The sequence below is a fragment of the Nycticebus coucang genome, chromosome 10, assembly GCF_027406575.1.
Source record: "Nycticebus coucang isolate mNycCou1 chromosome 10, mNycCou1.pri, whole genome shotgun sequence".
Lineage (NCBI taxonomy): Eukaryota > Metazoa > Chordata > Mammalia > Primates > Lorisidae > Nycticebus > Nycticebus coucang.
The window spans coordinates 105653330-105669321 of NC_069789.1; the positions used below are offsets into that span (position 1 = coordinate 105653330).

General features: G+C 59.2%; 1 protein-coding gene across 6 annotated transcripts; it reads right to left on the bottom strand.

Annotated features, from left to right (window-relative positions):
• Nucleotides 1-13: 13 nt before the first annotated feature.
• ZBTB7B (zinc finger and BTB domain containing 7B) lies at nucleotides 14-15866 on the bottom strand. Of its 6 annotated transcripts, none has more exons than XM_053606878.1 (4): nucleotides 15817-15866; nucleotides 15558-15659; nucleotides 2498-3657; nucleotides 14-2143 (listed from the first exon to the last, which is right to left on the bottom strand). In XM_053606878.1, the coding sequence occupies exons 3-4, from the start codon at nucleotides 3649-3651 to the stop codon at nucleotides 1678-1680; spliced, it is 1620 nt and encodes a 539-aa protein (XP_053462853.1). In that variant the 5' UTR covers nucleotides 3652-3657; nucleotides 15558-15659; nucleotides 15817-15866; the 3' UTR covers nucleotides 14-1677. The 6 variants fall into 6 exon arrangements, with proteins under 6 accessions (XP_053462853.1, XP_053462854.1, XP_053462851.1 ...); XM_053606879.1 differs by having other exon boundaries at nucleotides 15834-15858; XM_053606876.1 differs by lacking the exons at nucleotides 15558-15659; nucleotides 15817-15866 and adding an exon at nucleotides 11084-13250.
• Nucleotides 15867-15992: the final 126 nt, after the last annotated feature.

Below are 15992 nucleotides of genomic sequence, written 5' to 3' on the forward strand. Positions count from 1 at the left end.
GTGGACACAAGTGTGAATCTTAAATTATTATTATTTCTTCCTGTCGCTTACACCCGAGATGGGGGGCAGGGGTAGGGGAAAGGAACAGGAGAGGAGGGGACCTCCCCCCCCTAAGGCACTGACTGGGAAAGCCACAGTAGGGAGAGGAGAGCCCACATTGTCTCCAATCTCTGGAGCTAGGCCCCAGGTCTCCCCAGCCCTGGCTCCCTCCATCACCTGAAATGCTAAGATGAGGCCCAGGGAAACCCGACCTCCTCCCCACCCCAATATATTAAATCATCACTTCTTAAATAGATACAGGGACTGGTCCCACTACCCCCTCCCTGTGACCCTGCCCCATTGTTGGGGTACCTGGGCAGCTGTGCAAATGGGCATGGGGGTGCATGGGAGGGAAGAGCACCGGGCCCCTGAACCTGCCCCTTGAAGGAGGGGGAGGGACCGTCAGGCCAGGGAGGGGAAATAGTGCAAGGCAGAGCCCAGGCCACAACGGGGGTCCAGCACCCAGCGATGAAGGGGGGGAGATGCTCCCACCCCAAGCAGAATTGGGTAGTTAAAAATCTGAAACTAGATTTCAACAAGACCAACAGAGAGACTATGTACAGAATTGGGGTGGATTTAATCCTAAAAGTGAGGGGATTATTCTCCCTTGCCTAGCAGGAAGCCCGCCAGCAAGGACCAGGGAAAGGCTCCCTCTCCCGGAGGGGCGCGCGCTCCCGGAGCCGGCGGGCATGGACAGGCTCCGAGCGGCCGCCAGGGGGCGCCAGCTCCCGCGCGGCCCCACGTCCCTCGCCATCCCGTTCAGCCCGGGGGCGGCGTGAGTCAGGGGCGGCGGCGGGTCGCACCTGGGCGGGGAGAAGGTGGGGACGAGGACTGGGTAGGACGCCGCCCGGCCCGCCCTGCCCTCTGGCCCCGGGGAGGGAGCGGCGGGAACAAGACATTCCCTGCCCGGGGCCGCGGGCGGGAGGGGGAGGAGAGCGGCGCAGCTCGGGAGCCGGGAGGCCCCTCCTGCTACCCCCAGGGGCGGGCGAGCCGCGCGGGCCACCCCGCCCTTCTGTGCAGGGACCCCGTGACTCAGCGCTGAGAGCCGGCGGAGGGGTGGGGGTGGGGGGCCGGGATGGCTCCTTCCTTACAGGCCCGGTCCCCCAGCCTTTCTAGCTTCCACCTTGCTCCCCCCACCTACCCTTACTTTGCCGCCCCCTTTGCATAATTCTCTGTCAGGAAAAGGGAACAGAAACCAGGAAGGAGGGGTCTCGGAAGGGAGGGGCAGTGCTTCATCCCCTTACACAGCCAAACCCCCAAGGGGCGTGGAGGCTGGGCAAGGCTTTGGTCCCAAGCCCCCACCACTTAGAAACCCGCATAGCCGAAGTGGGACCCCCACAAATCATAAGTACATTATTGCTTCTACTCCCCAGGAGCAGCTGGAGACAGGGCCCCCACATTTACAATAGAGCTGTAAATATATACATAATATCACATGTATCACTCCTTGGGGGAATCACCCTAATTTGGGGAACCTCTGCCCCAAAACCTTCCCAGCTTGGAATTGGAATGAGGGCTGGGGGGGTGCTGATTCTGATGCCAGTAAGGCTTAGTGCCCCCAATCCCAGCTCTCTGTCCCACTGCTTGGCATGGGTGTCCCCAGCCTTGTGCTGCTCCACCCTGGCCACTTGTCCCTCTTTAAGAGGACTCCATGGCACCTTCAGCCTGGGGTGTGGTGGGTGCCGCCTCCTCCTCCTCTTCATCAGGAGGCCCAGGGGTAGAGACTGGAGGCCCAGAGGGGGCTGACTGCTCCCAAAAACGAGCCAGAGACAGGCGGAAGGTGTCCAGGTGGCCATTGGAGAGGTCGATGCCAGCGGGGGGCGGGGTGGCGGTGGAAGGTGGAGGGTAGTGTGGAGGCGCATCGTCCTTGCGGCGCCGCCTGGTGCGCACCTCCAGGCAGTTCTGGCCCTTGAGGTGGCGCTGCAGGTGGTCCTCCTTGGCGAAAGCCTTGTGGCACAGGTGGCACTCATAGGGCCGGTCCCCTGTGTGCAGGTGCATGTGGTTCTTGAGGTCATAGCTGTGCAGGAAGCGGGCTGGGCAATGCGGGCAGGAGTAGGGGCGCTCTCCCGTGTGCTTCCGCATGTGAATCTTCAACTTGTCATTCCTGGCACAGGGAGGGGAGATAGATGATCAGGATGGTCCTGGTCATGGTCCCAGGCCTTGTTCCATTCCTATTCCTCATTATCTGCTTCCCCTTTATTGCCCCGGGATACCCTTGGTGGGCCCCACCATCTTCCAGTGCTCTGCCACAAACTCTGTCTTCCTGGGCAACAAACCCTCTATGCCCCAGACCCCCTACACTTGACTTTCTCCTGGTTTCTACTCACTCCAGTAACCCATGCATGCCCCCGGCCCTCCAGGACCACCTACCTCCCTCTCCTGTCTATTAACTCCTTCCCCAACTCCTCACTCCCCTTCCCCTGGCCCCTGTTGGGTCCCTTCCCCACTTGGTGCTCACCTGGTGAAGCGAACACCGCAGACCTCACAGGCAAAGGGCTTCTCGCCTGTATGTGTCCTCATGTGGCGTGGTAGTTTGCCTGCCCCGTGGATGATCTTGTGGCAGACAGGGCACTCCTGGGGCATCTGGGAGCGGCGTTTGCGCACCAGTTTGTCCTGGCCATCCAGACCTGGTGCCAGGGGATCCTGGTGCAGGGAGCTTAGGTAGGCCATCAGGTCAGGATCGATGGCATCCTCATCTGAGCCCAGCTCCTCTGGGGACAGTGGGGTCCCGCTGCCCTGTGCCAGCCCATAGGCTGGGGGATATACCAGCTCCTCCTCTTCTTCCTCACCCTCATATGCATCATAGCTCAGAGGCCCCTCAGGAGGTGAGGCAGTCCCTGTGGGAGGGCTATAGCTGTCCCCTAGCCCACTGCCTCCACTGCTGCTCACTCTGCCTGCCACCTCCTCCTCCTCATGGGTCAAAGGATGAGTGGGCACCTCAGGCACCTCGGGCACTAGGTGGTTCGCCCGGGCCCCCTTGGTTTGCAAAAAAGCTTTTCGGGGTTTACGGCTTCGTCGGGCAACAGGCCGAGGTGGTGGCGGTGGTGGTGGCGGAAGGGGCACTTGTGGAGGGCTGTCTTCACCATTAGGAACTCCGGAGGCTGTGGCTGTGGCAAAGGCCTCCAGGTACTGGCGGGCTCTCTCACAGTCATCCTCGTCTGGGCTGGGAGCTTCCAGCCCACTACCCTGCAGAATCTCCATGCAAGCAGCAATGACACATGGGATCTCCAGCAGACGGGCAGCCTGCAGCACAGCTGGCATGTTGGCGCTGCTGGTGGTCAGTGTGGCTGTGTAGGCAAATTCAAGTAGGGCACCCAGTGCCTCGGGCCCTACAAAGTCCAGCTCACAGACGCCAGCCCCTGCTCCTCCAGTAGCAGTCCTGCCTCCTCCAGTCCCCATGACAGCCCCGCCACCACCCTCAGTGAAGAGCTTCTTAAAGTAGTGACTGCAGGCAGCCAGCACAGCCCTGTGGGTGCGGTATTCAAGGCCCTGGGTCCGGATGGTGAGGTCACACAGGTGGCCCAGCTGGCGCTGTTCATTGAGACAGCTCAGGAGCTCGCTGCTGTGGTCTGGGAATGGAATCCCAATCAGGTCATCCTCAGGGCTCCCCATCTTCTCCTGCAAGGTCAAGTAGAAAGAGAGGTCAAGAGCACTTAGCCCTGCTATGGGGTCTGGGGAAGGAGCACCCACATTAGCTAACACATACTGAGGGACAACCACAGGCAGATATTCTTCTAGGTACCTGACACAACCCTCTGAAGCATTTAGCATGTTTCACAGACAAGGATATGAGGGTCAGACAGGTGAACTGACGTCCAAGCTACTGGTAAGTACAGGACAGTGTTCAGACCCAGGCGGTGGGCCCAGAGTCCTTACTCCTAACCACCATACTACTCTGTCCTACTGCTGTGACAGCAGGAGCCCTGCCCTTCTGGCCCTTTCCTAGAGACCCTCTGTTTCACCTGCCCTATTCCTCCCTTTGGAAGAAACACTGACAGGCAGGTAGCAGCAGGCCTGGGTCCTGGTTCAGGCTTCATGAGGCATTGGCTGAAGGTTCCAGGCAGCTCAAGCAGCAGGCCTCATCGTCTGAACAGGGTGGTAATGGTTTTTGCAATGAAACCTGGTAGCCTGGGGAGAGGCTAGTGAGAGAGTTCAGATTCACAGAGGCCCAGCTGTGCGGGAGGCCAGGCATAGCCAGGTGCTTTAACTCAAGCCATCTCTCTAGCACTTAGGACACTGTAAAGTTAAGTGCAACTTCCTAGCATCAGCCTTTCCCTCCTGGGGCCCCCTCCCCCAGCCACCAAAAGTTCATCTTCTCTTGTAGATCCACCCCCCCCCCAGGCCAAATGGGAGACACAGCTCCCAGCATCTCTCCCCCCACATCCTCCCCTCCCCCTCTGGGGCCAAGGAGCAGCCACCTTTTGCTGGGGTGTCTCAGGCTGGCTGGCGCAGGCGCTTCCTGCCCCGCACAGATAAGCATCGCCCCCGCCCCCTCCCCCACTGCCAATAGGCCACGTTCCACTCCTACCCTCTGTACTGTCACCTCATCCTCCCCATTCCAGGAGAGACCCCAGGTTCCTGCCCCCCCCCACCCCCCGTGCTTTTCCTCCAAGGTGAGGCCGCAGGTGGCACAGAGTAGCCAGCAGTCCCAAGGCTGTCTGGGGCTAGGGCAGGGGTTGGGGTGAGTCCAGCTGGAAGGGGGCAAGACCTGCTCCAAGTCCTGGCTCTACATTATCTTGCTGAATGACCTTGGGCAAGTCAATCTCTCTCAGTACAGGCAGGGTAGGGTAGGGTGGGGTGGGGTAGGGTGGGGTGGGGTGGAGCTGGGAATAGAAGCCTCTCAGCCCTGACATTTTGTGGGTCTAGAGCAACTGGGGACGGTATTGGGGCCTGAGACAATCTGGGCTCTGAAGTTAGCCAGGCTTGAGTTTGAATCCTCACTCTGCCACCAACAAGCTCCGTGACTTTAAACAAGTGATTTAATCTATGAGCCTCTTTCTTCATCTGTCATGGGGGTAATGCCACCTGCCTCCTAGATTAAAGAAGACCAAGTTCAACACAATGCCTGATACACAGTAGGCACTCAATAAATGCCTTAGCCTCACCTAGGTATAGGATTCACTATACAGACCGTCTCAGTTAAGAAAACTACATGGGGACAGGTTTGCCGCCAGTCTCCCTCAAGTCACCCTGAGGGAGCCAGGTTGCTACTGGCTAGCTATGAGACCGTGGACAAGTCACTTCCTTTCCAGGGGAGACATGTTCCTCATCTTAAAGGCTAGCCCAGGTGATCCTCAGAGCAAGTCCCACTGACATTGTGTCAGTGTCCTCTCTGCCACTCCAGCAGCTCTTCAGCTCTGACCATTGATGGGAAATAGGGTTTTTTTTTTTGGTGGCAGGGAGGCAGTTGGGAGAGTCAAGGGTCACAAATTTCCTCTTTAGGACACAAGAACTGCATTGTCTATATCTGCCTCCCTGCCTGCCACTGTCATTGCCACGCCAGGACCCTTGCATGGAAGCCTTGTTTGAGCAGCACCCATGTCTGTCTGCTTGTAAGCCACACCTAGGTCCTTAGATAAGCCGGCCTAGTCCCACCTTAAGTCCTCAAAACATTTTTCTCTCTGGGGCTAAGCAGTCTGGGAGCTCTCCCTGCTCTCTTTATTTTATTTTATTATTATTTTTTTGAGACAGTCTCAAGCTGTCTCCCTGGGTAGTGTGCCGTGGCATCACAGCTCACAGCAACCTCCAACTCCTGGGCTCAAGCGATTCTCCTGCCTCAGCCTCCCAAGTAGCTGGGACTACAGCTGCCTGCTGCAACGCCCGACTATTCTTTGGTTGTAGCCATCATTGATGTTTGGCGGGCCCCGGCTGGATTCGAACCCACCAGCTCAGGTGTATGTGGCTGGCGCCTTAGCCGCTTGAGCCACAGGCGCTGAGCCTCCCTGCTCTCTTTAGTTTTCCTGACTGTATTCTACAAATAGCACAAGTGGCAAATGGCCCCAGGACTTAAGAACAAACAGGGGGGCAGCAGTGGTGGCAGGAGTGGCAATGGGCAGTGCAGGCGCACTGCAGAAGCAGTGATGGCTGCAGCTACTTAAGCAGCAGTAGGCATCCTCTTGGGCCCAAGTAGATCCTGTCCCTCCTCAGGGGGATGGGTGGGGCTGTCTTAGCTGTCCCTTGAGCCAGGTTACTACCATTGGCTGAGGCTGGGCACCCACAGGCACGTGGCTCACTCCCATCCCTTGCCCTCCTTCCCTACCCACCCCACCCATTCCTGCTGCTAAGCACACCTCCTTTCTCCCACCCCAGGGCTGGTCTCCGTAGCAACTTGGTGTGGCGGGGGTGCTGATTGGCTGACCCTGCTGTCAGGTCACAGGCTCAGGCTGGTTCACCATGCAACTCAGACAAAGATTGGGCAAGGGTGGGTATTTAACTCCTTAGGCCCAATCCAATGCCCATGGCCAAAAGGTAGCAATGAAAGAGAGGGAGAGGCAGAGGATACATGTGGGAAGAAGAGGGTATTCATACAGTTTTCCAGCTTCTGGGAAAATCCCCCAGTCCTTACCCAGAGCTCTGGCTCCCATGCCAATGTAACTGCTACCTGGAACTGTGCCGGTGCCAACCAGGCCAAGGGGGCAATCCCACCCATACGTGGGAAGGGTGGGTGGGGTGGAGTCCTTCCCCTTCTTCCTACCAGGGTGGGGCACTGGTGCCAGAAAGCCCACCTACCTTGGGCACTCTTCCCACCTCTACATCCCACGGTGCCCAGCCCCCTGATGCCCCATGAAGGCGGCCCATCCCCACCCAGCCTGGCATGCCCCCTCTTGCTAAGACCTGTGGGCATGGGTGTGTGTAGGGTTGGGGGGGGCAGCTGTGCCAGGGAACCAGGCAAGGTCTGTTTGGTCTGTTTGCCTGGTAGGGGGAGGAACCAGGGGACCCACCCCAGCACTCCCCTCTTTCCCACCACCCTCCAGGCTCCCCTCACTGTCAGGCCTGCTAGACCGGCCAAGCAGGTGGGCAGCAGCTCTTGAAACTGGGCCTTGAGTCAAGCCTATTCCATCTTTGGTTGGGGGAAGAGTTCAGAGTGAGAATTGGGAAGGGGGCAAAAGTGGGAGCATCTGTCACCTATCCCTCAGTGCTCCAGGGCACCTGCCAGGGTATATCCACCACCAAGAAACCAAAAGGTGGAGGGCGCTGGCCCAGTCTTGGAAAGAACAAGGAGAAGGGAACTCTTTCCAGGTGCTGACCTAAGACAGTGTCCAGGGCAGGGCTGGGGAGCACCAGGGCCAGAACTGTTGGCTTGAGGCAGCTGAAGGGCAGGGATAGGAGGCCTTGAACAGGGTAGCTGAGTAAAACTGGCCCCCCTTCCCGCAACTCTGGGGATTAGGGGAGTGAGGCTTATGTGGGGGGCAGCAGGCGGAACCAGGATTAGCGGTGGAGAAAATAGATATGGGCCTGAGACAGAGGCACACAGAGCCCCCCCCTCCCAGGTTCCAAGGCCCCTACCTCTAGGCTCTCCTGGGGAGCCTGAGAGGGGCCTGGCCAGGCTTCTCTGGGAGCAGCAGCTTGAAGCGAGGGAGGATGAGGACCAGGCTGTGACATCTTCCTGCCAGGGATGATGGAGAGACCTGGGTCTCTTCCCAACACTCCTGGTGCCTTGGCTGGCTACCCTTCCCCCTTAACTTCTTTCTCCTTTCTCCCCTCAGCCCCCACCCCCAACTCCAGCCTCAGGTTCTCTTCCTGTTTTTTTGGAGCTAAGTTTGCAGGAAGCCAGGGCTTTGGCCTGTGGCTCGGCCAGAGGGTGGGGAAATCAGACAGCCAGTCCAAGGTCCTTGGGGACCCAGGAATCCTAGCTCCCCAGCTTTCTCCACCCCCTTCCCAGGGCCTCTGGGGCCCAGGGACTGTAGCCATCTGGATTGCCCAGTTGGGGATGCAGGTTGAAGGGGCTAAGCCACATCTCACTAGAGGATTGGAAGGACTTCCAAGGAGAGGTCCTCTGCCCCAGGATGCTCTAGGTCTGGGCACTCGTGCAGCTCTTACGTTACCACCCCAGCCCCTCCAAGCTTGCACATTATCTTCCCCATCCCCCATATGACGCTTCCCCCCTCCTAACCTCACCACCCCCAGCACTCACACTTCCTGGGGGCCGAGGCGGGGAAGAGAGACCGCAAGCCACGAAGGGGGAAGGAGGCAAGGGGAGTTGGCTGCTTCCCGGTGCTGTGGGGGTTAAGTCCCCCCTACTCCAAGTCCCCTAATCCTGGTTCTGGGGCTACTGAAGTCAGGGAGATCTTACAGCTCCCCCATGTTTCTGCCTGTGACACTAGCCCTAGCCCATGGTCCCTTAGGCCCCATCAAGGGAAATAAGAGGGAGACAAAAGATGGTGGAGGAAGGAATGGGGGAAACTCCCTTTCCTAGCCTTTGGGTACCCCTGCCCATCAGCCAGCCCTTGCTCTTGATCCTTCCTTTCTCTTCCCTTACTATTTTCTCCAACCTCAGTCTTTCCTCCACAAGTTTGCCCTGCTTTCCTTCCTTGGCCCTCCTGGCTCAGCTCCTCTCTACCACATCTACGTCCGGGCTTCCTCTAAGGTTCAGCTCCTCTCTACCACTTCTACATCCCAGGCTTCCTCTTAGGAACCATCCCCATCTCTCCTTTCTTTTCCCCTTTGGCTCTCACTCAAGTATCTCCCATTTTCTCCATCCTGGGCATCCCTTCTCTTCTCCCCAAGCATGTGGGAGTAGGAATTAGGTCAAGAACCAGGGTCTTCTCTCCAAGGCCTGGTCTTGCCAAGAGATGGTCTTGCCAAGAGATGGTCATGCCCCCCTTTTGGATGAAACAGAGGACCAAAATTTTGGGGCTAGTTGGAGAGGGTAAGTGGCGGGGTGGGTGGGGGTGCTGTGCAGTGAGAGCGGATGTGGGGTGGGGGTAGCGGGGACAATCTGTGCCTCTCTGCCCGTCAGAGTTTCCAGCCCTGGAGTTGCTGGACTTTCCCCGGAGGGTGCCCACTTTGGACAGGCAACTGTCCACTTGGACAGACCTTGGCCATCAGGATTCCCAGCAGGGTCCACCTGGGTAGTACCAGCTCCACTTAGGGCCTAAAGAGACACGCAAGGTGCCAGGGTCTGCCCTGTGCCCACTCCCTCCCACAGCTTAATGTCTCCAGCTGGGTAACTGAGCTGGCTGGTAACCCCACACCCGCCAAGCCACTGGCAGAAACCTGAGCCCCCCAGCCCCAGAGGACACCCCAGCCGGATCCCCAGAGCCCGGCTCCCTGCCAGCCTGTCCAACCTCCTGGCTTGGCCCAGCAATCACTCGGCTCCTATAGGTTCCTTTTTTGCCTCTCCTGCTCCCCTTGGGTCTCACCACACTCTATGTCCTCAGAACACCAGTTACCTAAAAACCTTCCAGTGAAGTTTGGGAACCCTCTTTCTAGCCTTGTTTTTTAGTACTTCTCTGACCCTTGGCCAATTCTAGGCCTCCGAGCCCCCCTGGGGCCTGATCTCCCAAGCCAGAGCAGGGCCTACTCACCTGAACGCTGAGGGGCCTTGCCGGCAACTCCTCCTGGCCCCTGGGGGCAGCAGGTTGGGACAGGTGGGGGAGGGCCAGGCTGGGGGGAGGTAGGGTGTCTGTTCCCCGCTCCAGCTCCCTCCTCAAAGGGGCCGCCCACAACCTGGCCCAACCCCTCCCCCCTACAGCCTTAACCCTCTGGGTGCTGTCCCCCTCCCCCCAGCTTGGAGGGAGGGGTTACCGGAGGGCTGGCAGCGTGGGAGAGGGCCTGAGTCTCTGCCTGTGCTGCCCGAAGCTCCAGCTGTACCCACCCCCGCCTGTCCTTACTCAGTCCTAAAAGGGGAAAAAGGTGACGGATAGGAAAGGTAGGGACAGTTCAGGAGGACAGAGATGAGGAGGAGCAATGGGAGAGGCTGCCGGAGGTGGGACCAGGAGAAGGAAGAAGGGAGGGGAGGGGACAGGAGGTGGCAGTGGCCAGAAGAGGGAGGAGGGGAACACTGGACAGTCAGTGCCAGCGGTGACAGGTGCCCAGGTCTCAGCCCCTTAGGGCATGTGGGATAGGGGACCACAAGGAGGCCCTCCAGACCCAGTAGGCCTGTAGCCCCCCTGGGAGCTGGCCAAATTCTCCCTACTTTGTACTGGGCTGGGGCCCTCAGGGGCTGGGCAAGGCGGCACCCCGCCCTCCCCATAGCCTCACCCCAAACCCACTCACATACCACAGTTCCTTGCCTGGTGCCAGCCCCTGCCAACCAGGCCAGGGGGCAGCACTCATGCCAGCCCCCAATAGCCAGGGGGATCAGGGGGACAGAACCCGTCCAAGGAGGGTAGACAGATTGGGGGAGCTGTGGGCACCGAAAGAGGAAGGCGCTGGGAGGGGGCATCTGCTGGGAAGCGCCTAGCCCCACCCCTTGCGCAAGCTGCTGCCACCCTGGCCGGTTGGGTGGGACCCGCCTGGGCCTGAGGGGCAACTCAGGAGGGCTCTGAGCCCAGGATAGGTAGGCCATAGTTTCACTCAAACAACTCTCAGGGTCTCTCACTCCTGGAATGAGAGTGCCCTAGTGTCCCCTTAGACATTAGGCACCCAAAGTTCTGCCAGGCTAGGGGGGCACAAAAATGCCCCCTAAAGTACCTCCTCCCCCTTCCCCCCAACAGCTGCTGGCTCAATTCCGCTGGCCTGCTGCCCCTCACCAGCTCCCGGCCCGGTTGGCACCTACCCACCAGGATGCTGGCAGTCCTGCCCTCCTCTCCCTCCTACCCCCCTGCTCCTAGCGCCCCATGCCAACTGTGGGCCTGGGGTGGGGGAGGGTCACTCTCAGGCCGTGGTGCCAGCCAGGCGGGCCCAGGCCCCTCAGCCTTATAGATAAGGCTCAAGACCCTGTACTCAAGCCACCTCCTAATGAGGCAGAACCCTGGGCAGGGCCTATACAAAGAGAGCCCGGTAAGGCATGGACAGCCCCACTGTAGGTGTAGAGGCAGCTACCGAAGCCTCTACACCTCAGGGTAGGGGCCAATGTGTCTCCCTACCACCAGGTACCAACCTCCTGGCATTTCTCCTGCCCAAGCATTTGCTTGGGCACCAAAGTTCCTGCAATTCTTGAGAGCCCAAGTGCCTGCAGCCTGTAAGGGGATGGGTGGGGTGGGGCTGTTCTCTGCCCTTTGATCCCCATAAAGGGAGGGAACCAGCCTAGAGGGCAGGGAGCAGGGAGGGAGTTCATGAGGCCCCTCCATTTCACCCCTGCCAGGGGCAGCAGGGCAGGGTGTGAGCATCTCTTAGGTGGAGCCTTAGGTGAGGATGAGTAGCATGTCTCACAGGGGAGCCGGATGTCAATCATGGGTATATGGCATCACATGGGAATGGGATGGGAGGAACAAAGTAGGGGATGTAGAGGGTACCCATGTTCCAACCCATTCCAAGCTTTTATCTTTGTGCAGAAACATTTCCAGACTCAGCCAAATTGAGCTCTCATGGAGACTACAACTCCCAGTGTGCACCACAATTGCTTCAAGTATACCTTGGGAGTTGTAGTTCCCTTGAGAAGCCGGGGTTCTCCTCTTTCCCAGGCAGGTGGTTGATGGGTGGGGAGGGCAGAAGATTTGATCACAAATCTCCAAGGGGACTGTGTTTAAGAAGAAGAGGTAAAAGGTTAGGAGGTCCATGGTCAGGGGAGAAGACCCCTGCTCCTAGGCAAAGGGAGAGGAAAGGAGGAAGGAAGAGGAGAGGATGTCTGTTGAAAGGGGTATATGGGAGGGGAGAAGTGGGGGGGGGGGCGGTGGAAACAGGAAGGAAACTGAAGCCAGAGACATGAGGTCGAAAGCAAGAGCCTGGGGGAGCCCCACTCTGAGGCCAGGCAGGGACTGGGAAAGCATTTTCCCCCTGCCATTCTGGTGACCTGGAGAAGCATAGGAGGAATTAGTGATGTCAAGTGGTAGCAAGTTCATGTATTTGTGAAAGGGGCACTGGCTTAATTTGTCTCCCATTACCCCATTTTTGCCTAGGGCACCTTTAACTCCTGGATCTAGCTCAGGTATTTGCAGGCTGGGAAGCTTTGAAGACTGATCTGTTCTGGGGAAGCCAGCAAGCAGAGAAAGGGGCTGGGGGAGGTCAGGTCCAGGCTTGATGGTGAGTACAGTGAAGGTATATGTGTGGTTAGGCCTGTGTGTGAGGTCAAGAAAGGGTGCTAGCAAATAAGGGTGCTATCCTCCAGGGCAGAGGCCGCAGTAGCTCGGAGGCCACAGGGAAGAGTGGGCTAAGATGCCCAACCTATGCTGTGGGACAGAATGGAGAGGGTAATCATTTCTGGCTGCTTTGGGGAATTTGCTAAAGGTAGTTTTTTCCCTGTGCTAGGCAGCTCAGGTGGCAAGTCAGGGGGCCAGATGGCAGCTAGGTGACTTTTCCTAGTGGGGTGGAGGTCAGAAGTGGGCAGAGGACCTGCTTCAAGGCTACTTTCCCTAGGCTCCCCAAGACTCTGGGACTGATGCTGGCAGGCCCTAGCCAAGCCACTTGCCAAGGTGGAACCTGGCTAGCAGGGGGTGGTGGCAGGTTTTTTCTTGCCCTTCCCCCAAGTCCTTGATGGTGGATGACAGTAGCTCTACCCCCTTCCCCCTAGTCCCCCAGGCCCGCCTTGGCGCCTGGCCGCTCGTGTGTTGGCAGGACTAGGATGGGGGGGGGGGCAGCGAGGCAACTTCAAACTGTCCGGGCAAAACGTCAAGTTTACTCACGAGTTTACTCAGTAGAAGGAGGGGGAAGAGGCCAAGGCAGGCATGCCCCATGCCAGGGTCCTATCCTGCCCGTCCCCACCTTCCTCCCCAACTCTCTTCTTCAACCCTAACACAAACCAGGCACAGGCCCCAAGGCCCAGTGTCCCCAAGGAGCCCCAAAGCAGACCCAGAGACTTCAACCAGAGGACAGTGCCCTGTCTAGAGCCCATTCACTGCTGATCTTAGGGCCTCAGTATTTGGCCAAGAGAACTGGGTCTCTCAGCCATCAAGAAGGGGGCAGTACCAGGCCAAGCCTCTTCCATCTGAGTAGTTCCCTGGGCAATGACTTCTGGTCCTAGGCTGTGCCTCAGGCAACAGCATGATGCCATCCAGGCAGCCACAGAATCAGGGCCTGGTTCTCAGACTTAGCTTGGAATGGGGGGCTGGCACCCTATCTGACCTACTTCCCTTTCCTCCCCACCTGCTTTCATTCTCTGATTCTCTCCCCCAGCCTTCAGTGTCCCCACCCCAGAGCGCTCCACCCCCCAATGCCCGCTGGGCCCCCTCCCCCACCCTTCCCCAGGGTGCCAAGTGCAAGCACACAAAGGGCCTGATGGTGCATTGTTAGCCCAGCCCCCGCTGCCCGCCGCACCCTCCCTGGGTAGGCACTAGGCCAAGGAGGAGCTGGGGGCCCTGGGTGCCAGGGGGCACCATGGGGAAGGGGAAGAGGACAGCACCTGTCTCCCAGGCACCAGGGTCCATATCAGCCGGGGCTGAGTAATGATGAGTGTCCCACTGGCGCAGGCCTCTCTCCTTGACACCTGAGCCTAGTGGGCACTGCCTTCTGTCTTCCCCTGAACCCCTTTCTGGTGGAATTAACCCCTTTTTGTCTTCTGTGACAAGGCGTGGGGGTGGTGGTGGTGGTGGTACCCAAGGGAGGGGACAGTGTCTGGGGGTGCTGGCAGATTGTGTTGTGCCACAGCAACCATGTAACAGAGGCACGCTGGGGGAGCTGGGGTCCCGGGGGCCAAGGACAGGAGGCACTGACAGAGATTTCTCCTTGTTTCATCAGCTGCTCCAGGGGGAGCCCCCTGCCCTTTTCCCCAGTTACCACTAAGGAGGAACGCTGACTACCACCCCTACCTAATCACAAATATGTCTCTCTCTAGCCCAGCACAACATTCCTTATGGATACTCTCTCCTCCCAACCTGATGCCCACTCCATGCCAGCTCTCCCAGCAGTGCCAGACGGGTACAGGGGTGACCAAACCAGTTGGTGTGTGTGGGGCAGCAGGAGACTACCCCATAATCCTCCAGGCCTCTCCTCACCCCACACACAGTCCCTTAGGGAACAGAGAGTTCCCATCCTGATTTAACCCCTCACTGCCCAATCTGGCTTTCCCACCCCTGAGCCCCTGATAAAAGGTCTACTTCCTCCAGGAGTTAAGCTGGGGGAAGCGAGCAATAGCTACGCTGACTCATTCCCATTCTCTAGTGCAGCTAGGGGTCTCCAAGGTATTCGGGCGGGGGTCAATTCAAGAACGCCCTCCACCTGGCCCGGAAGCCAGGACAGCCTGCCGGTCTCCCCCTCTCCCCAGCACCCACTTCCGGTGTCCCAAACTAGGTCAGCAGCGCTCGTTTCCTGTGGGTCAGCTAGCACCGGCGCCTCTGCCCCTCCCCTGCTCCGGACCCAGGCTCCCCGCCCCCCGCCCCCCAGGGCGCCCCGAGGTCTCACCACGTCTCAGCCGCCCTTTGATACGTGGGGGTTGTGCGGGGCGGGGGGCAGGGGACCCGCCCTCTCTCCAAACACTAGCAGGGCCGGGGCGCCTGGGCAGGCACGTGTCCGGGCACAACCCGCTGCCCACGCCGCCCCCCCACTCCCTGCCCCTCCTCGCTCTGGCCGGGACACGTCGCTCTCTTACTTGGGATGGGGTGGGAGGAGAGAGAAAGCTGGAAATTGAAAGCAGCGCCCCCCAACACTTTGAATGGCAGCCCTGTGCCCTAAGCACACTGTAGGTTCTGCGACAAAACTGCGACCCCCCATTCTGACTAGGGCAGGTGCGCCGGTGCTGGCAAGGCGGCCGGGAGTAGGTAGAATTCTTCCTGGTCACCCACCCTTGTTCTAGGGTTCTGGGAGCATAAACTGGCTTTGAAAAGGCGGCAGCAGAACTACAGCCTGAGGAAGGGGGTGGAATTGAGGGACAGGGGAGAGAGGGGTCGTTCTATGGCGTTTGGAGGTTGTCGCCGAGCCCCACTACCGCTGGAGAGAAAGCGCGGCTCTGGAAGCGCAGGAAACCGAATAGTTCAGCCGGTAACTTTCCCCCCAGCCGCGGCTCCTCCTTGTCCCCCACCCTCCGTGCAACTGGATCGGGTCCAACCCACTACGCCAGGGGGCGCGGGGGGGGGGAAGCGTTGTCCTAGTTAGAGTCCGTCAGCCTTTCCATTCCCTCTACTCCGTCGGGTCTGGGGTCCCCCCTAAAGTCATGAAGGAGACTAGGGGAACGCTCCGCGCCGCCTCACCCCATCTCCAACCTGGACCCGCCTGTCTGATCCCAGGAGAAGTGCATATAAAGTTTCTGGGGACCCTCAGCCCGGGGTTGGGAGACAACCGTAGTTCCTTCTCTACCTTTCCTCCCAGTTAAAAAGAATTCCAAAGACCCAAGGTGTTGGGAAGGCGCAAGGAAAGAGAGTGGTGGGAATCTGGTATGCATGCGTGTGTATGTGGGGGTCCCACTTACAGGACGGACGAAGGACACTGCAGTAGTCTCAAGTCTAGCGAACCCGAGCCAGAAGATAAAAGTGGGGTACACTCACCTCTGGGCCTTTGAGTCCGCTGCCTGGAACTGCTGAGGCACAGGGTGTGGGGAAGAAGTGCGTCTCCCCCCAGGCCCGGGGGCTTGGGGCCCTGCTCCGGTCCTGGTCAGAAGGCCGCGGTCAGTTGCTCGCCACTCGCTGCTGGGGGGCTCCTCCTCCGCCGCCCTCTGCCTCCTCCGGCCGCCCGCCCCCCTTCGGTCGCCAAGAGCCGCACATTCACCTGGTTCCCACCCGCCCCCCCCCTTAGGGCCCGCCTCACCTGTCCTGCTGTCTCACCTGTCCTCCTGCTTGCTTTCCCCCCATCCCTCCCCTCCCTCCCCCCGCCCCCTGCCACCCCCCAAACTCCCCCCCCAACCCTTAGCAACACCCTCTGTCACTTCCTGGTTTTTTTTTACCCGCCCCCCCGGACCCCCCTCCCTCCGCCCAATAAGGACA

What these genes read in the sequence shown, in the direction of transcription:
- ZBTB7B (XM_053606876.1), bottom strand. Translation starts at nt 11,377, where the DNA reads ATGATTGACATCCGGCTCCCCTGTGAGACATGCTACTCATCCTCACCT. An exon ending in GGCAGGAGAAATGCCAGGAG is followed by an intron (nt 3,658 to 11,083) that starts GTTGGTACCTGG and finishes TTGACCTTGCAG; the next exon opens with GAGAAGATGGGGAGCCCTGA. An exon ending in TGCGGTGTTCGCTTCACCAG is followed by an intron (nt 2,144 to 2,497) that starts GTGAGCACCAAG and finishes TCCCTGTGCCAG; the next exon opens with GAATGACAAGTTGAAGATTC.